At 44.9% G+C, this 20,748-nt stretch overlaps 1 protein-coding gene across 1 annotated transcript in view; it reads left to right on the top strand.

The window, feature by feature from the left end:
- ZCCHC4 (zinc finger CCHC-type containing 4) overlaps positions 1 to 20,748 on the top strand; it is a 374,799-nt gene that overhangs the window by 7,923 nt on the left and 346,128 nt on the right. Inside the window, exon 2 of the mRNA XM_078678377.1 lies at positions 7,417 to 7,535. Within this exon, the coding sequence (XP_078534503.1) occupies positions 7,417 to 7,535 (119 nt within the window). The remainder of the gene's footprint in view (positions 1 to 7,416; positions 7,536 to 20,748) is intronic.

Here is a 20,748-nt window from a genome sequence, read left to right as displayed (position 1 = left end):
CACATTATCCCTCAGCACCACCACAGCACCACTCAGCACCGCCACAGCACTTCTCAGCACCACCACAGCACCACTCAGCACCACCACAGCACCACCACGAACCACCACAGCACCACTCAGAACCACCACAGCACCACTCTGCACCACCACAGCACCACTCTGCACCACCACAGCACCACTCTGCACCACCACATCATCACTCAGCGCTACCCCAGCATCACTCAGCACCACCACATAATCACTCAGCAGCACCACATTATCACCCAGCGCCACCCCAGCATCACTCAGTGCCACCCCAGCATCACTCAGCACCACCCCAGCATCACTCAGCGCAACCACAGCATCACTTGGCGCAACCACAGCATCACTCAGCGCAACCACAGCATCACTCAGCGCAACCACAGCATCACTCAGCGCAACCACAGCATCTCTCAGCGCAGCCACTGCATCTCTCAGCGCAACCACAGCATCTCTCAGCGCAACCACAGCATCACTCAGCACCACCACAGCCTCACTGGTTCAAATATGTTCTTTCAATGTTTCAAGCTGTTTTCAAGCTTTCAAGCTTTATTACAAATCACAAAAAGATGTTAATATTTCACTTCTGTTCTTGGATTTTCGTCACAATAAAAAACACTGAACATAAACTTCACAAAAGTTAATTACAAAAGTTTAAGCTATTGACATTACAAATTAAATAAATTATTTAAGTATTGATTATTAAAAAAAATTAAAAGCCATTGTTATTTGTAATATCAATACATCTAAGTCACGTAAATACAAAACATGTTGCATTACAAATGCTATAGGTGTCACATTTGCAAAAGTTATAACTATTGGCATTGTAAATCACAAAGCTATTAATTTAGCTATTTTAAAAAACAACACATAAATAAAATAAATGTCATTTATAAGACCAATAGCTCAAACTTTCCTAATGCGAGACCTATTGCATTTCCAATGCTTGTTTCCTTTGCAGGTAGTAACTACACTTGCTAACCAAATAATTGATTTTCATCATTGATTGATTAACTTAACTTAAACCATGATCTAGGACCACTTGTTTCCCATACCAATTATAACCTAGGTCCTTTAGACTTCTTGGGTGACCCCATTCTCGCTAGCAACTTTTCCTGATTAGGCATCCTTTCTCAGTAACCAAGCAGGCAGCTTCCAGCGCCAGGACTCCTTTGGGTAGCAGTGCGCCTTACAAGCTTCATTAACATAACAGCACTCGCTTTCTTTAACTTACATGCATGAAAGACCTCTCAAAGATGTAAAACCCATGATTTTCTGATTATGGATTGTGCTTGACAGCATGGGTCAGCATGGGTTCAAACTAGTGAGCTACCTTATGATTAATTAAATTTGATAACATTTAATCTCAAACATGCTACTATCACACCAAATCTCACTTAAGTAACTGGAATTGCAGCAAATCTACTTGAAATAGAGAGCCAGACTATGAGAAGAAAGAATCCATAGAGGGTTGAATGTGTGTTGGACTTTATGTAATGGTACGGTTCCTCAAGGAATCAGCAATAAACCTTCATCTATAAAAAATGTAGTAAAAATCAATTTCCTTTGTCGGGCATGTTATCAAAGCACAGCTCCCATATAACCCAGTGTCATATGTGACAGCAGCAAATCCTGACAGTTTATGTAAACATCCCCTTGCCTTCTGGGACATGTAGGTTTCGTTTTCTCCATTTAAATGCATGGGCTTCTCAGGCACAGTGTGCTAGTAATGTTCGATGACAAGACAAATATGGTCTAGGGGTCATACATGTAGCCTCAAAGCATGGAAATGTTTTTACAGTTTTGGTATAAAGCAATTAGATTGTGCTTTTAACTTGGAACGCTTTATGTAAGACCTACTCTTCACAAACTATACAGGTAATATGATATTTTCACGTAGTATGGAACAAGGAAAAGTGTGCACAGTATTGACAGCAATTGTTGGACATGGAGATTGCATTGTAATTGGGAAAAGTGTGCACAGTATTGACAGCAATTGTTGGACATGGAGATTGCATTGTAATTGCGCTAGGGGTAAAAAGAAATGAATACACCGCATTTGAAAACAGCAGAGATCTCCGTGTCTTTGTAGAGTACAAATTCTGCATGTTCTAGTTCTCTCGTGCAGTGGAGTAGATGTTTCACAAGAAACCACTATGCTTTAAATTTGTACAGTTTTAGCAATGTGAGGCAGATAAAATTATAATACACTCTAATGTGATTGTTTTTAGGCTTGGGTGTCACATAAGCAACACAACAGAAGGTTGTGCGGTATGGAAGGTTGGTGTCCCTACAATGCAGTCAAGGGTACTCAGTTATGGTATCTAGGAGGAAGCAAATTATTGTTGAATATTGGCCCTTAAAGACAGTGAAGTGTGATAGATTAGAGTGCAATGGTGAATGCTCCATATAATGCAGTGCAGTTTAGTTAATTGGTGTTCCCAAGATGAAGTGCAGAGTGGTAGCTTTAATGGATCTAAGATGCCATAGCACCAACCGAGTGGAGTATAAGAGGTTAATTTCCATAGCATGACGTGCATAATTTAGTACTGTGGTGTTGTGACTTATTGTCTTTAGGATGCAGTGCAGTGGGTTGAGAACCTGATGATCTAGTTCACTGTACCAGGTTGGCGCAAGGAGTTAAACATTGTACACAGCGACATAAAAACAAATTTTTTGCTGTACAATCTGCACACATTTGAGATGCATAGAACGCATATTCTGATGGTGCAGCATGTGATGTAAATATTTCAGGTATGATAATTGTAAGTGAACAATTAGTTCCAAGCCGAACCCCAAAACAATTGTCATTTGTATATGCATTTGCCGTTTGTAAACATCACCGTTTGATGTGTACGATGGAAATGACAGCAAAAGTTCCCTTCAGACAAACCTTAAAAGACATTTGACAGTCATCATTGTTTTAATGGATTCAAATGATGCCTCATTCTGGACAGTATAGTCACTTCTCGATATGTTAATTTTCATCAAACACTGTTTTAGCTTTTTCTACGTTTTGTCATTTTTAGGTCTTGCTCGAGACCTATTGCTGCCGAGTTGCCTGTGAAGGGAGGCAGACTGGGGCACGAGCGGCTATTCTGGTCTGTGGACGCGCATGTCGGCGCTGTCCACATTCCCAGCAAGTCAGCCTATCGCGCGTGCATGCACACAGACACAGACACAGACACAGACACAGACACAGACACGCGCACATCCCGCAACTTTCACACATGTTTATTAATTTCCCCCAAAGTGTCCGCTTTTGTTTTTGTTTCGCTCCCCACGTGTACTCCCCTCCCTCTCGGTGATCCACGGGCCCGCCTTGCATAGGAATCCCTCTCTAGGTCCTCACAGGCACTCACCTCGCTCTTGGTGATGCGGTGTCTCGCTAGCTTCACAACGGCGAAGTTGCCCTTCCCCAGCGTGCCACCCGCACCAGGCCGCGCTGGGGATGCCCCGGGGGCTCGGCCATGACCATGCTGGGGCCGGGGAGCAGCGGAGGCGGCACCGGGGTGCGGGAGCTCGGGGAAGCAGCGCGAGCAGCTCCGGCTCTGGCGGCAGAGCTCAGACTCGGCCAGGGGGTGGTGGCAGCCACGCCTACCTCGCCTCCTACTACCTGTGAACATGCACGTGCATTTTAGTGTTACGCGCCATTCCCATCGGGTTTGCAGTTGTACTTCCGGCTCAGTCCCGTTGCCCTGCTAGGAGTTGTAGTCATCAAGCGGCATTGGTAGATTCCTTGTTGAGGGCCACTGGGTCCGGTTGACCAGTGGAAAAGCAACCTGAGTATTCCAAGTGGCAAGAGAGACTGAGCAACCAGGGGCCCCAAACAACGTTAATCTACAAATAGCCCGCCGAGACCTACACCCAACATGGCCGCCTATAATTGATCTGTGCGGTCTAGCTTTAAAAAGTCTTCGGTGGCGCAATCCTGAGAACCCAAGCAAGACCCTGGAAAATTGCTATTTTAGTGCTGACCCAATCCGACCTGGAGTCAGGGGTTCCATATGATGCTTTAACTGCAATTGTCTCATGTGGTATCTCGTACTACACGCATCTACCGATGTATAAGCCCCAGTTTAATTTCTGGAACTCGCTTTGACCCGTGTATCCTGCTTCTCTTGTTAAGGGCTGTGATGATGCCTTCTGGACTTTTCGCGCTATGTAAATGTGCAAACAAATAACAATTGTAAAGAATAGTGTACCTTTCAGGCTTACTGTGGAGGATGCAAAGTGTCTTGAATCATTTTACATGGTCGAACACTATGCTTTGCAGTTGCACTTTGTTAAGGTTAGGGGTTTCAAAGTTTCCGCACCGCTCATCATATTCTCCGAGACGTCCATGAACGGGCGATAAAGTCTGACGTATAAGGTAACGTGGAATGCAGCATGTTAGCCAATCGTAGTACGCCGCACAAAATGTCCACATGCTGATTGGTTGTGGAATCCGCATGTGCCTCTGACCCAGTCGTTCCATAACAGACTTGCGGGTTTGCTAGAGGCGTGTCCAAGGCGGGTAAGGCGCTGAATGGGCGAGAACAACCTCTTTCTACCCAATATCTTCAGTGGCAGTTCTGGCTTTTTTAATGGACGACCAATGCACATTATATAAAGTATTTGTACGTCTATTGTAAAATGTGGGATGGTTTTAACGACTCAAAATGCAATGCATGGCAGACCTGGCTTAGGATGTTACACATGCATTGGGTCCTTAATAAGAACAAATGTAACTGAAGTGGGTCGAAAGCACCACAACTACTTCCTCTTTTGTAATTGGATGTAAGATTCCACAGCTGTCATTAAGTGTCCCGAGGTCCTGCTGTCACGTTAATCGGATACAGGGGTTCCCTCTTCTGGAGTAGCTGAATGCTAGCCTTTACTGCAAGTCTGTGATGCGTCACATGTCTCTTGGATGGTAGTTGGCATAGAAATTGTCGGATGTTTGCGGTGGTGACGAGGCTTCCTTTTCAATAATTGGCATGCTGGTGAGATCACTGCACAAGAGAAGGGGTCGGGCACTGTTGATAGCTAAAAGTGCCAACGTTGTAAAGAGGCTCCAATAAAACTCGCTATAGAAAAGTATTCGGCTGAAATATTATTTTGGACAGTCCTAACATAATGTTAAGTATTTGATAATATAAATAACTAATAATTACTACTATAAATAAACTGTAGTACATCTAAACAATAGTTACTTTAGACCTCAGTATTCTAGGGCTGCCCCCTTACACACTGTCCACTCACACTCTGCCCACTCACACTCTGCCCACTCACACACTGCCCACTCACACACTGCCCCCTCACACACTGCCCCTCACTCACTGCGCACTCACACACTGCGCACTCACACATTGCTCACTCACAGTAATGTAGTCCACACATACTGCACCCTCACACACACTTCCCCCTCACACATTGCGCACTCACACTACTTTTGGCCACACACCCCGCACCCTCGCACACCTCGCACCCTCACACACTCTCATTACACTGTGCCCTCACACACTGCCCCCTCACACACTGCCCCATCACACACTGCCCCCTCACACACTGCCCCTCACACACTGCCCATCACACACTGCCCACTCACACAAACCACTCACACACAGATCACTCACACACAGCCCCCTCACACACTGCCCCCTCACACACTGCCCCCTCACACACTGCCCCCTCACACACTGCCCCCTCACACACTGCGCACTCACACATTACTCACTCACACTACTTTAGGGCACACACACTGCACAATCACACCCCTCACACACTGCCCCCTCACACATTGCTCACTCACACTACTTTAGGGCACACACACAGCACAATCACACCCCGCACCCTCACACACTGCACCCTCCCACACTGCCCCCTCACACATTAGCCCCCACCCGTCACCACAACAACATCACTCAGCTCCACCACAGCATCAATCTGTGCAACCATTCAACAACAACTGGTTCAAATATGTTCTCTCAATGTTTCAAGCTTTATTACAAATGTCACAAAAAATGTTAATATTTCACTTCTGTTCTTGGATTTTCGTCACAATAAAATACACTGAACATAATCTTCACAAAAGTTATTTACAAAAGTTTAAGCTATTGCCATTATAAATTACAATAACTTTAATTTAAGTATTAATTATTTAAAAGAAATAAAAACCATTGTTATTTATAATATTAATACATCTAACTCACGTAAATACAACACATTGCATTACAAATGCTATAGGTGTCACATTTGCGAAAGGTATAACTATTAGCATTGTAAATGACAAAGCTATTAATTTCGCAATTTTCAAAACCAACACATAAATAAAAAATGTGTCAGTTACAATACCAATAGCTCAAACTTTCGTAATGCGAGACCTATTGCATTGCAAATGCTTGTTGATTTAAAGATATTGCTTTCAAGGTGATTGAATGACAGCGATGTTAGATTGGTACCAGAGTTTTTGTCCACCAAGGTTAAACTGAGAATCGTAAAAAGTCACCACCAGTTTAATTTGACAGATCTTCATTCACAGAATCAAGATATATAGACATTTGCTTTCAGATGAAATGTACAACTTAGGAAAATGTGCCAATATGATGATTTTCCGCATTGATATCTTTCGAGTCACAGGACGGGGTTCGAAATACAAAATGGATAGAACCCCCACAAAAGAATGTGGTCCTTCTCAAGCATTCTTCCACAGACCTTAAAGAACTTCTAGTTAGTATGTTTTACAAGGGTAAATGGAAGTGTGTCCCCAAATTTCAATGGAGTGCGAGGGAAAGGGTTTCCCCACAGAGAAACATATTCAGTGTGGAGAAATAACATGTTTGCTAATGCACATTTCATGTACAGCTATTCCAGGTATCAATCGGCTAAGCATCAATCTGCAGGAGTGAGTTTGGCGGAGGAGTACTAATTGAAATCAAGAATTGTGAAAGTACTCCTTTGATATTTATGAATTCACTAGGCATTTGAAAATCTACTCAAATTGAAAGTGTAAGTCTTCGAGGAAGAGGTTTCGACTTCAACAAAATAGCCTTTGATTATGATCGGTGCTAGGTTGCTCATGGTAATAGTCATATGAGTTTTCTCCGCATCATTGCATTACTTTCTGTGATTTTAGAACAATGAGAATTAGTCTGAATTGGTGAACCACGACCAGCACGTTTTAGCTTCTTAGTACATGGCCAAGAGATTTGTTTCAGTGAAGAAATGTTCAGCACTATCTCGACATGCCCTTAGCTATGATGTACTACGTTTAGCTGTTTAGCAATCTATCTGTCAAAGTATCTATCTGTTTTATATTTATTACTCACGTTTATCTTTGTTGATTATCGGGCATTTTAAAACTTTTTATAAAAACAATAAACACTTTTTTTACCTGACTGTCAATTTGACTTCTAGGCCCTACGCTTCTGTTTGTAAAATCCAACCATGGAAAAGAGGAAGACAAGAGATTTTATGCATGTGCAGCATGTAGAGATAGAAAAGACTGCAGCTTTTTCCAGTGGGAAAATGAAACGGTAAGGTATTTTAGAAACCATTATATTCGTTCATGGAAAATATAAACTGTTGAGTATTTATGAGTATTGTTGTATAGCAGAGGTCTTCAAACTTTTTGATGCCGAGACCCTCCTGTCAAACATGTTTAGACGTAAGGACCCCATCCTAACAAAAATTTCTGGAATCTGGTACTCCTCATCCTCGACTACCATAAACGTCCCCAATTCCCATGGCAAAGCAATGAAACGTTTGCGCAAAGAATACCTACAACTCCAGACACTCTTTGCCCCTTTCTTCTTGACCGCACTTGCGGGTTCATGTTTTCTGTTTGTGACTGCTTGCCGGTTTTTCCCTTTGTCTTCCCAATCTATGGGGGTCCACCACCGCTGGGCCGCCGGTGGCGGTCCTTCCGCCCTCACGAAGCATATTACCCACCACCAAATTAGGATGCCGGTGGGTACCACGGCAGTCGGAAAGTGTGTCCGCCGTTTCACTGCCAAAAGTAATCGTCTCAATTGCCCTGTGGAGGGTGCAGAGTGCCTGAAATGGTGGCGGTGCCTAGCAGGCTCTGTCCGCCATATCAGGATGTGGGTAAACAAAGGCCTTTCCATGGTGGCGATGCCACCATGGAAAGGCTGGCTGGAATTGGGTTGGGGGGGGGTGTCGCTGCACTGGGGGGTACCCCTTGTACCCCCCTCATTTTGATGCACGAAGTGGCAGGCACCGCGTGTCGGGAAATGCTGTGCACGCACTTTTGACATTGCGTGCGGTGCTGCAATGTCAAAAGCTCAGGATGCGCCCACCAGTATGGTGGGCGCATCCTAATCGCAGTGGTGGGACCGCCGCATGTCTGGCGGATGGTCCCAGCACCGCAACAATGGTGGGCGGACATCGTAATAAACCCCTATGTTTTTTCCCTCTCTTACAAGTAAATACCTGGTACAGAAAAATAAGTGCTGGTATCCAAAAATAAGTACCTATGTTCCCCACCAGTAACCACTGGCTCAAAATAAGCACTGCTGCTAAACAAGTTTGGCTCTCAGGAATCAATGGCCAACTTAGAGTCACAGACCGTTGTCTCATATTTGTTGTGTTTAAGACATTGGGCAAGCGCTTAATTTGTAATAAACATAAGAGTAGCGGCCCATATTTTTTCTTTGGAGTCTACAGCTAGGGCTATACTGAATGCTGTGCTTACTGATCACCAGGGATCCTCGTCTTGATTCCACCTTTATTTTTTACCACCACCCTTCTTTCCGTGTCTCTTTAACTCACTTTTGCTGGTTTATTTTCACACTTATTTTCTCCGTTTGTCACCACTTTCTATTGTCTTCCCCTTCCTCTTTTTCTCTTATGGGTCAGAACGTGATGAAAAACAGTCCCCAAATATTAATGCATGAGGCCACCATGGGCCATCAGTGTGGGATCAGGATTATAATTAGTCCAGGGCACTCCCCAAAAAAGTGGCCCACATTCCAGAATCGTTAATTGTTTTGTAGTTTTATATAGTGTGAACTCCTTCTCTGGCATAACAAGCATTTGTAATGCAATAGGTCTCGCATTTTAGACACTTTGACCTATTGGTATTGTAAATTACAATGCCATTTATTTATGTGTGTACAAAACACCTGAAATAATAAAATGCATTGTCATTTACAATACCAAAAGGTCAAAGAGTCTAAAATGAGAGAACTATTGCATTGCAAATGCTTGTTTTTCTTGCACCTTACTGGCCTTCAACACCTTCTCCGGGATAGCAAGCACTATGTAAATATATTTACAATTAGAAGCACACATTTCACAGCTCGTCACAAAGCTTCCAGTGATTCAATCACTGAAAGCCAGTACTGGCTCCCAATCATTCTTTACAACTGCAAATTGTCCCTTGCATTTTCAGATTAACTCAGCGTATATTTCCATCCCTTTCAGGCAAAAGTTACTGGAAGGAAACCTTGTTTAGCTGTCTGATCAGCTCCGGTTTCACAGCACATGTGAACACTTCTTGAATGGCATTACAGCTTTAAGTTCTTTCATTTCATAAACTGTCTGGGTCGTTTTATTTTTTTTACAAGAGTTCAAGAAGTGAGGCCCGGGAATGCGCGACCCCCTTACCAGGGCTCCACGGCCCCCCTGGGGGTCGCGCCCCACAGATTAAAGACCTCTGTTGTATAGTGTCAGGGAGCAAAGGCGGGAACATATAATTCAGATGATAATGCTTAGCACATACACAGGAGACTTCCAACTGCTAACAAGACAAAACCATGGTCTGCACAGGACAGGAGCTGGCTGTAATCAAATACAAGTAGAGATACAGGAACAAAACGAGCACTTGGTTACAAGGTTTGATCACAGTAAAGTATGTACCTTTATATGGCAAGGGATGCTCCTTGTAGTGTAGGGAAAGAACTTTGGATTGAGGCCAGCAGATTGCTGTTACAACAATCATTTGCAATGAAATAGGTCTCATATTACTGAAAGTTTGAGCTCTCAGTGTTGCATTATTATTTGCAACACCAATAGCTCAAACTTTCAGTGATGCAAGACCTATCGCATTGCAATTTGTTTTCTTTTGTTGCAATGAAGTGATAACACGAGATAATCGGTAGAGCACATAACAACAGAAGTAAAAGGACCAGTCCTCATGGGAGGATACAAAAGGAGAAAAGGCGGTATTTAGGAGGGACTTCTAAAGCTATTCACAAATTAAAAGTAACCATTTAGAAAGGACAGTAACTGGAGCCAATTGATAAGATGTGTGGAAAATGGGCGGAGGCTCAAGTCCCTACCTGAATACAGCATGCCTGTAAATGACAGTGCAAGCATTGCGTAGGCAAGACCTAACAATGGTAGTGCTAGAAGGAGAGACTAAAAAACAGAAATCTATATTGACTATACAACACAAAAGACAAGTATTCTTTAGGGTAAAATTGCACTTAGCACTAAGGTTCACTATTTATGAAAGTATGTGGCAGAACTAGGAGTAACAGTAGAACATATTTTCAATATAAATTGTCTTGAATGCACTGAGTAACCACAATATTAAAAGGTCGAGTCTAAGCCAAAAACTGGGGTGTCCACAGGACAAGTGAGCCAAACCACTGCAGCTTTTCATGATAACCAGCTAAGCTAAGGGGGGCGAATGGAGTAATCATGCACACAAGGCTATGTGCCCCTAAGTTTATAAATCCAATCGTACGAAGTGCTCTAAGGGTAAGGATGTAAACCCAGCATCCTCAAAACATTCAAACGTTAACCTGTGCCCTGAGCACATACACCAATAGTGTCCCAAATTAAGTAAAATAATAGTTGTCAGAATGTTGTCCTCTTTTCATCAAGTCTTCACTTTATTCTGGGATATAAATCAGCCTTACACCAGCCAACACGTGTTTCGTCTTCAGGTTAAGTCACCCTACGACTTCTTCAGGGCTGCATATCTTGGTGTGATCCCGTATGACATTTTATCTCATCTGCCGAATTCAGACTTCTATTCAGTCAAAAATTAACAAGTAAGCGTATTTGTTCTCTGCATTTCCCACACACTCATCACGAGCAGACTGGACTACGGACAGGCCCTGTACGACAGAATCAACAAAATCTCTCTTTCACAAACTTCAGACTGTCCAGAACACTGCAGCCAGACTCATCCTCACCATTCAAAGACACAACCACATCACCCAGCACATCCGAGACCTCAGTGAAAAAAGAGTGACCTTCAAGCTGCTCACACACGCCTACAAAGTCCTCTACAACACCAGACCCCCCAACCTCAACAAAAGAATCTCCTCCACGCCCCTAATAGATACCTTTGGTCCATTGACCTAATCCCTGGCTGAAATTCCCAGCATACACAGAGCCAGATGGGAGGCAGATCTTTCTTCTACAACGCAGCCCAAACCTGGAACAACCACCCCCCTCAGCATCAGACAAAGCCCTACTCTGCAAACCTTCAGAAAAGACCTCAAGAACTGGCTCTTTGGATGATCTCAGAACTGCCTGAAATCCCACTCACCCCAGCGCTTTGAGACCCTCACGGGTGAGTAATGCACTCTACAAACCCCTGATTGATACTCCCCTCCCCCTCACTCCCTAGTAACATCTTTACCTTGGTCAAAGAGAGGACCAGTGCACTGAGGTGCAGGTGCTACACTCGTGCTAATACCATTGCAGGAAAGGTGCTGATCCGCTGCTGATGGACTACCAATGAAAGGAACATGTGTTCTACTGACAACGAGGGTTACCATGTGTGCGTGCAACCAAGAAGGAACAGAACTGAATCCTTGCACAATGAGGAATAGTTACTTGTATATTGATAGTGCTACGAGGTCCCAGCCTACGGCTGAGAAAACACTGCGACTATTAAAGTCATTTTAAAAATTTCATTACAAACAGTATAAGTGTCATTCAAACTGTCTCTATGTTGCTGTACGGTGGCACTCATAAGTACCCTACGCACATGTAAATGTCACACATAAACTATCTGAAAACTTGGCAGATATACTATGAGTTGACAACCTCGCCAGAAAAGTCAAGGATTTGTGCTGTGTGCAATTTCCGCATTACAAACTCAACATGCACCAGGACTGTGTGTTCGAGGCGCCTTCTGTTTGGCTTGTACCTGAGGTAGGACTGTTCCTGGTAACGTCTAGAAGAGGCCGGCGCTGCTGTCCCGAAAGACGGGCCGACACTCTCTGTCACTTTCCTTAGTCTCCAAATGTTACTTTGAAGTGGTGAACTGAGAAACAAACTCATGTGACAGTGAAGAATGGGCGTGGACCATCTTATCACGTGATGGGGGAGAATCTGAAGGAACCTCATTGTTTTGAGCCACAGTGGTAAAGAAAGGGGAGGGGGAAGAAAGTGAGAGAGATGACATATGAAGAGGCGGTGTCAAAGACGTCAATCGTAATGACATACTGACGATGTGGTAATAGGCTTGAGCTGAGAAATACAAATTTATCTTGTAGCGCCCATGTTGGAATGGGAAGGGTGTCCAATTCCTACTTAGGGGTTGTTTCGTTGATTTACAAAATGTGGGAAGCCGCACTAATAATTAATTTCCATAAAATATATTAAGCTAAGCTTTTAAGGCATGTAACTTGTCGGATACCGTTTTTCTCAAACACACAATCTGCTGCAAAGGACTCTAAAATTTTGTTTTGGTAGCCTGACAGCGCTAAAGGGTAGGAGCATTAGGCCAGCTCTCTCGTCCTATCATTAGAACTACGCAATTTGACACGCAGCTGCTGGAGAGTGGCATCCAAGGCGTGCTGAGGCACCCAGAGATGACATAACAAGCCCTGCTTCTGCTTGGACATCTGCAAGCTGCGTGTGTAGAAAGCTGTCTGTTTCTACGTCTCTTCCTTCGACACGGTGTGTACTTGGACACCGGTTCTTTCTGAGGCTCTGAGAGTGTGTGGAAGGGGCAGAGGAGGCCGCTACTACCATGAGCCGCAGATTCAATGACGAGCTCCAGTATCTGGACAAGATCCACAAGAACTGCTGGAGGATCAACAAATTGTCGCCGTGAGAGTGCAAGCGCGCATGGCGTGCGTTCTGCTCTAACACCGCAGGCGGGGACAGGAGATGTGCGTGCGCGTGAATATCGCCTGTCCGGGCACGTGCCAACTCCTGTCTCCATTCGCTAGCAAAACCGACGACTATAGGTCTCACCAAGGCGAGCAGCGCATGCGCTGCGTCGCTAGGCGGGTCCTAAAAATGCCATATTTGGCACATGCTGTTAAGGAAATCGTTGTACTCAGTGTAATGTGAGCTAAGACTGACGAAAACAGAGACATATAAAACTCCAATGGACCTGAGTGCAACAACTGAAGTTTTTCTCTTACCAGTTCGCAGTGGAGACAGACCCATAGGTCATATTTTGGAAAACAGACATCGTGCTGCAGATTGATTACAGAGTGGAATAGAAAACCAGAGTAGAAAGAATATCCAGAAAACAAGATAGACGAAGAGTAGGAATCAATACAAGAAAAGATATGGGGCGAAGGCTGAGGACAAGTAATATGCTAGGAGTAGCTCAAAGAGCACTGGAGCTTAACTTCCATCATAGGACATATTTAACCCCCAGTGGGCCACATCCGATTGTCCCAGATGTAAACACGCTAAAGCTGGATTCTTTTACGTGGTATGAGAGATGCCCTAACAAGCATTTACAATACAATGGTCTCGGCATCATTAAAGGTAGAGCTATTGGCATTGCTCATGACATTTTTTTTTTAAAATCATAAATAATTGCCAATAGCTTAATCGTTAAATAAATGGCATTGTCATTTACAATGGGCAACTGCAAGACTTTGTTTGTAATGTAAGCCATGCTTTCGCTGTACTGTTGAATTTCATTATCCTCGCCTTGTGCTATTTTTCAGCCGTATTTAGCATGAGTTTTGTGGAATTAAGCATAGTGTAACCAACATTTGTGTTTTGGAACCTTGTGTAACAAGACCTGTGTTCAGCTGTTCTTTGTTTTAGCTCCTGTGTGTCAGTGCACCGTGTAAGCGCATAAGCATACCCTGCTCTCTCTGGAACAGTCACTCTGCACTCACAGTCACTCTCGCACTCACTCTGCACTCACAGTCACTCGCACTCACTCTGCACTCACTATCACTCTGGCACTCACTCTGCACTCACTGTCACTCTCGCACTCACTGTCACTCGCACTCACTCTGCACTCACTGTCACTATCGCACTCACTGTCACTATCGCACTCACTGTCACTCGCACTCACTCAGCACTCACTGTCACTCGCACTCACTCTACTCTACTCTGCACTCACTGTCGCTCTCACACTTACTCTGCACTCACTGTCACTCTCGCACTCACTCTGCACTCACTGTCGCTCTCACACTTACTCTGCACTCACTGTCACTCTTGCACTCACTCAGCACTCACTGTCAATCTCACACTCACTCAGCACTCACTGTCACTCTCGCACTCACTCTGCACTCACACTCACTCTGCACTCACTGTCGCTCTCGCACTCACAGTCGCTCTCGCACTCACTCTGCACTCACTGTCACTCACTCTACTCTGCACTCACTGTCGCTCTCACACTCACTCTGCACTCACTGTTGCTCTCGCACTCACTGTCGCTCTCGCACTCACTCTGCACTCACTGTCACTCTTGCACTCACTCTGCACTCACTCTGCACTCACTCTGCACTCGCAGTCACTCAGTCACTCTGGCACTCACTCTGCACTCAGTCACTCTGGCACTCACTCTGCACTCAGTCACTCTCGCACTCACTCTGGACTCACTGTCACTCTGCACTCACAGTCACTCTGCACTAACTCTGCACTCAGTCACTCTGCACTCACTCACTCTCACACTCACTCTCGCACTCACTCTGCACTCACAGTCACTCTCGCACTCACTCTGCACTCACAGTCACTCGCACTCACTCTGCACTCAGTCACTCGCACTCACTCTGCACTCACTGTCACTCTGCACTCACTCTGCACTCACTGTCACTCTGGCACTCACTCTGCACTCACTGTCACTCTCGCACTCACTCTGCACTCACACTCACTCTGCACTCACTGTCGCTCTCGCACTCACTGTCGCTCTCGCACTCACTCTGCACTCACAGTCACTCTGCACTCACAGTCACTCTGCTCTCACAGTCACTCTGCACTAACTCTGCACTCAGTCACTCTGCACTCACTCTGCACTCACTCACTCACACTCACTCTCGCACTCACTCTGCACTCACTGTCACTCTCGCACTCACTCTGCACTCACTGTCACTCTCGCACTCACTCTGCACTCACTGTCACTCTCGCACTCACTCTGCACTCACTGTCACTCTCGCACTCACTCTGCACTCACTGTCACTCTCGCACTCACTCTGCACTCACTGTCACTCTCGCACTCACTCTGCACTCACAGTCACTCTCGCACTCACTCTGCACTCACTCTGCACTCACAGTCACTCGCACTCACTCTGCACTCACAGTCACTCGCACTCACTCTGCACTCACTGTCACTCTGCACTCACTCTGCACTCACTGTCACTCTGGCACTCACTCTGCACTCACTGTCACCCTGGCACTCACTCTGCACTCACTGTCACTCTGGCACTCACTCTGCACTCACTGTCACTCACTCTGCACTCACTGTCACTCTGGCACTCACTCTGCACTCACTGTCACTCTCGCACTCACTCTGCACTCACTGTCACTCTCGCACTCACTGTCACTCTCGCACTCACTCAGCACTCACTGTCACTCTCACACTCACTCTGCACTCACACTCACTCTGCACTCACTGTTGCTCTCACACTCACTCTCGCACTCACTCTGCACTCACTGTCACTCGCACTCACTCTACTCTACAATCACTGTCGCTCTCACACTCACTCTGCACTCACTCTGCACTCACTGTTGCTCTCACACTCACTCTCGCACTCACTCTGCACTCACTGTCACTCGCACTCACTCTACTCTACAATCACTGTCGCTCTCACACTCACTCTGCACTCACAGGCACTCTCGCACTCACTCAGCACTCACTGTCAATCTCGCACTCAATCAGCACTCACTGTCACTCTCGCACTCACTCTGCACTCACACTCACTCTGCACTCACTGTCGCTCTCACACTCAGTGTCGCTCTCGCACTCACTGTCGCTCTCGTACTCACTGTCGCTCTCGAACTCACTCTGCACTCACTGTCACTCGCACTCACTCTACTCTGCACTCACTGTCGCTCTCACACTCACTGTCATTCGCACTCACTCTACTCTGCACTCACTGTCGCTCTCACACTCACTCTGCACTCACTGTCGCTCTCGCACTTACTCTGCAGCCACTTCGTGGGACGTAGGCCGAGCATAAAAAGTGGGTAGACGCTGTCTACCCTCGAATTGTGCCCTGGCACTTCCAATTTAAAGCAGTAGATGGGTCACAGAGAAAGGTAAACAGCCCAAGAGAACTGTGAGACAAGAGCTGGAGGCGACCAGGTGGGAGCCCACAAGGGGTTGTAGTCCAGTAGGCCAAAGAGGGTGGGGATGTGTATGGCGAGAGGGGGAGGGTAGTGGAAGAATGCATTAGTTGCTGGGCAGTTGTATGAGGCGTGGCAATGTTCGTGATCTCATACAGCCAAATTCGTGCTGGCTGTTGCACATAGACCTAATATTTGTAAACATAAGCTATTCTTTTGACAGACACTACATCTCCTCACGCACTGTTTAAAACGGGGGTTATCTCTCGTGGCGCAGGATTTATCACCTTCACTCCTTAGCTGTGGTGCAGTGTAAAAGGATAAGTACTATTTCTGTGGCACATCGTCAAATGAGTGTGCCTAATGTACACTTCTTCACTCACCCGCACGTCCTCACCTAGAGTAAGTGCGAAGCGCCGTCCCTGAGTTTCCTCCGCCCCCTGCTAGCGGGGAAGCCCAACTGCCCTGACGCCACGCGCGCTGCGCAGGTGCACTGACCGCAGCCTCTGAAGAGCAGGAAGGAAGACGCGGAGAGCGGGGAGACGTTTCCCAACACATCTGTTTTGGAAAGGAATGTGCGCTTTCACACACACAACAGCTCAACCGGGGCTGGCAGTGCGTTCTGCTTAGTCTTTTGCAGCACATATTTATTTAGAGTGCTCTACGGGGGATCAACTTAAAACATCCCCATAAATAGAAAGACATCCTTAATCTTGAAGCGTGTTTCCGAAGACAGAGCATACTGAAGCAATGCCAGAAATGTGTTGCTTGGCCTGACATCATACTTAAATTGCACGCTTTGAAGTCCTCGAGCCTCTTCCACGCGCCTGTCAGGGCACTCGTCGGGTCTGCGACCGAAGAGCAGAGAGTAGCCGGAGGCATCTGAAAAATGCACGGCGAAGAGCGGGAGGGTTCGTGGAGGCATGTCTACGCTACGAGGGGGCCTGGCCATGAGAGCACACAGCAAAGAATGGGGCACGCGCGTCTGGCATCTGGCTTCAATTACCGTGGGCCCACAAGCTTTGGCAGGGAGCCAGCATGCGCGCACACACAGCTGAAAAAAAAAAGTAACTGGAAAGAGGTGAATGCGCGCCGAGCATCTGGCTTCAATTACCGCGGCCCTTGACAGCTGGTAATTGATGAAATATAGCCTTCCGCTGCGCGTGTCCGCACGGAATATGCAGGAAGTGGAGCAACTCAAAAGCCTATGGCCTATTGCGTGCTGGCTTGTAAAAACACTTTTTTTTTTCTTTTTTCTTCAAGGAAACAAAGGTCCTAAGCCTAGAACAGTATATAAAAACAATATAATATAGACCACAATCGGAAAATATATCTTCTTTTTCCTAAACCCAGCCGGGTAAGGAATTTATTTGTTGAATGCAGCAGATTTTGTACTTTTGAAATACAGTTTCACAACAAACATTTCTGTGTGAAGTAGAGCACAAGCCTGTGCTGTACTAGAGGTTGAAGAAAGGAATATAGAAGGAAGAAAGAACAATTAGCTTCAGGCAAAGAAGTTGAGCAGAACTGGATACTGTTTTACATTAAAATTGACAGTAATATCCAGAGTAGTTCATACATAAAAGATTCATAAGTTTCGCTGTATGTGTACTACAGAAAGTCGACGGCGTTTCGATCCCGTGCTCTAATTATAATGGGATCATCATCAGGACTTAGAGTTTTAATTGCCTGGTTTTTACAATTTAATTCAGCCCACTATTTGAGGGGTTATCCTGGTCTATGCGTGCTGTCTTGGATCGGCGATAAGGAAAAGCCAGAGTGATCACTAGAATTCCGAATTTTTCAAATGGCGAGTTTGTGCAGGGCTCAGTTTGGTGTACCGTCCTGTTGCTTTAGGTATACGGTTGATAATTTATTCGATCCGCGGTATTGGTCGAAGCAGTCCGTACAGCGGTCGGTAGGATACTCAATCCGCGCTGGTTAGGTCCATAGGCGAAGTGCCGATCCACTGGTGCCCGTGGCTTGGGTTGCTTCACCTTGGTACGGACAATTGCCATGCAGCTGCCATAAATAACAAACAAAATTCACGCGCTTCTCTGGAATTCGTAGGTTAGATTTTGGAACTCCTCAGAAAAGGACTCTTAAGCCACACCCACTTCGTGGGATGTAGGCTGAGCCCTAAAAAACCTCTGGTCATTAAAATCTCTGCTTACTGGAGTGCTACTTTCCTGTTCTCTTTTCCCACCAAGGGAAGGGTAGGAAAACAAAAACAAAATCTTTCTAGACTTGTCATACTGTACAGGGATGTGGTATTCCTATAGCCCGACGCCGAGGACATATTGTTTGGGGTCAAGGGCAACAAGTTTTCATGTGTATTTTGTCCTTGGGACAAGACAGCACATACCCTTTGGCTGCCAGTTTGCAGTTCCACATTATGGCTCAGGGAAGGACACTGTCTGCAGTTAAAGTAATATTTTTGTCCATATTTATAGTTTATTAATTTAACGCCTTTATTATTAGGGTGAGTGCTCTAAGTAAATGTTGTAATCTCTGGCTGCACTACTGACAGTGGTTCCTGTATAAAAATGTGTACACACGTTTTCAAAGTTTAGCAATATGAGGATAGGTTTAATGCTACCAGAATGCTCTCTGATTTGATGCAAATATTTGCAGAAGATTGAAAGCAAAATTGATGATTCTTTGAAAGCCGGAAAAAAAGAATTAGCTAAACTACTGTAACATTTAAGGTACCGTTTATTTGCAGCATCATTTAGTAACAGGTGTTCATGCATGCTAGTATTTCCCAAAAATATTCATAATGGAAAATCAGTGTAACCAGTTTCAATAAGATTATGGGAAACAAATAAGCAAGCATAGGCAAAGCCAGTAGGTCTGAAATTGGTATTCAGCTCTTTAGTTTTGTCAAAGTGTGAATTGTTTTGGCATGGTTTTTATTGGTATGGGAGCTGCCGGGCCCTCACTATTATAACAAACATTGGCAAAAGCAAAAATTGTTTTTGGCTTCAAAAAGCACACACAGCCACAGTAGTTACTTGCACTGACCAAACTACTTTGTGTGCTGATATGCTTCATGTGAAAGAGCAGAATGCTGTCACTCACAGTGAAGCCAGCCGATACAGAGAGAGAGACATAATTTTAGTAAATGCAAAAGGTCATGGTCAATGCCAGACTAAATTAGGGGCCCAATTATTAAAGAAAGTCTCAAAAGTGCACCCATGGTATATGTCCATGCATTAACTGCAGCTATACAGCTTTCTCGAATTCCCAAGCATTTACAGAAGTAGGCCAAAAAATAGTACTCCTAGAAAATATTTGTGAACTGCATTTTAGCATGAACAAATATGCATGTGTAGATTTTGCTCATTTGCAAGTTCACTTTCCCTCCAACCACTTTTTTCCCAACTCTGGAAGAAGGTTTACGTCTGCCATTGTAATAGTCAGGAGTAAATTTCCAACATTTCTCAGTATGGGAAAAGATTAGAGAAGAGTTCTTGAAAACCTTTACAACATGCAAGCTAGTAGGTTTGCACAGACTCAAAAGGGAATTCTTACTCTGGAACTATTGCTTACCACTACCTTCAGCCCCAGTATGTAGATCTGCGGAAACGTGGCAACATAAGGGGATTGCGAATATTCGAACACTACTATGGTATGAGCGCTGGCATAATCAGAGAGGCTATATCAGAGCTCTTGTATAATGAGTTTGCTGCCATAATTTGTCGTCACACTACATGGCACCAAAGGGACAAGTGGATTTTGTTACAGGATAAGTAGATTTATGAAGCAACCTGCCCCATGGACAAGTAGATATCTTATTAAATTTCACACCCCATACTGTTGGTAAGCAAAAATGAAAAGAGTGTTGTGGAAATCTGCTGAAGCTCCTCTTGCTGAGTAAATGAGAACAGTGGGTAATTATCAATTCTGAGAGTTTAGCACTAGGTAGAGAGTAAAAGAGGGGGCTGCAAAGGTGATCTGCTGTACATTATGGGGTAGGCTAATTATTGCATTTACTGTGGTGCAGGGAAATGATGATAAACCACCAGGCACAACTACATTGACCCTATGAGATAATTGTACTTGATAAATGTACTGCAACACTACATCCGTACATTGGGGGAGGAAGGGAAATATGGAATGAAGGATTTTATGTATGGTAGCTCTTCATGTGTATCTTAATTACTGATCTTAATGTGTGCTGAGGTTCTCTCATCAGACTCTAATTTAATACTCCAGTATAATGATACTGAATGGACCCCGTGTGGCTATCAATTAGTATAATTAAAGGACAATCGA

This window comes from Lissotriton helveticus, chromosome 2_2 (genome assembly GCF_964261635.1).
Source record: "Lissotriton helveticus chromosome 2_2, aLisHel1.1, whole genome shotgun sequence".
Taxonomy (NCBI): Eukaryota; Metazoa; Chordata; class Amphibia; order Caudata; family Salamandridae; genus Lissotriton; species Lissotriton helveticus.
Note: the sequence above shows the minus strand (reverse complement) of the source record. Positions and strands in the feature narration are given on the sequence as shown.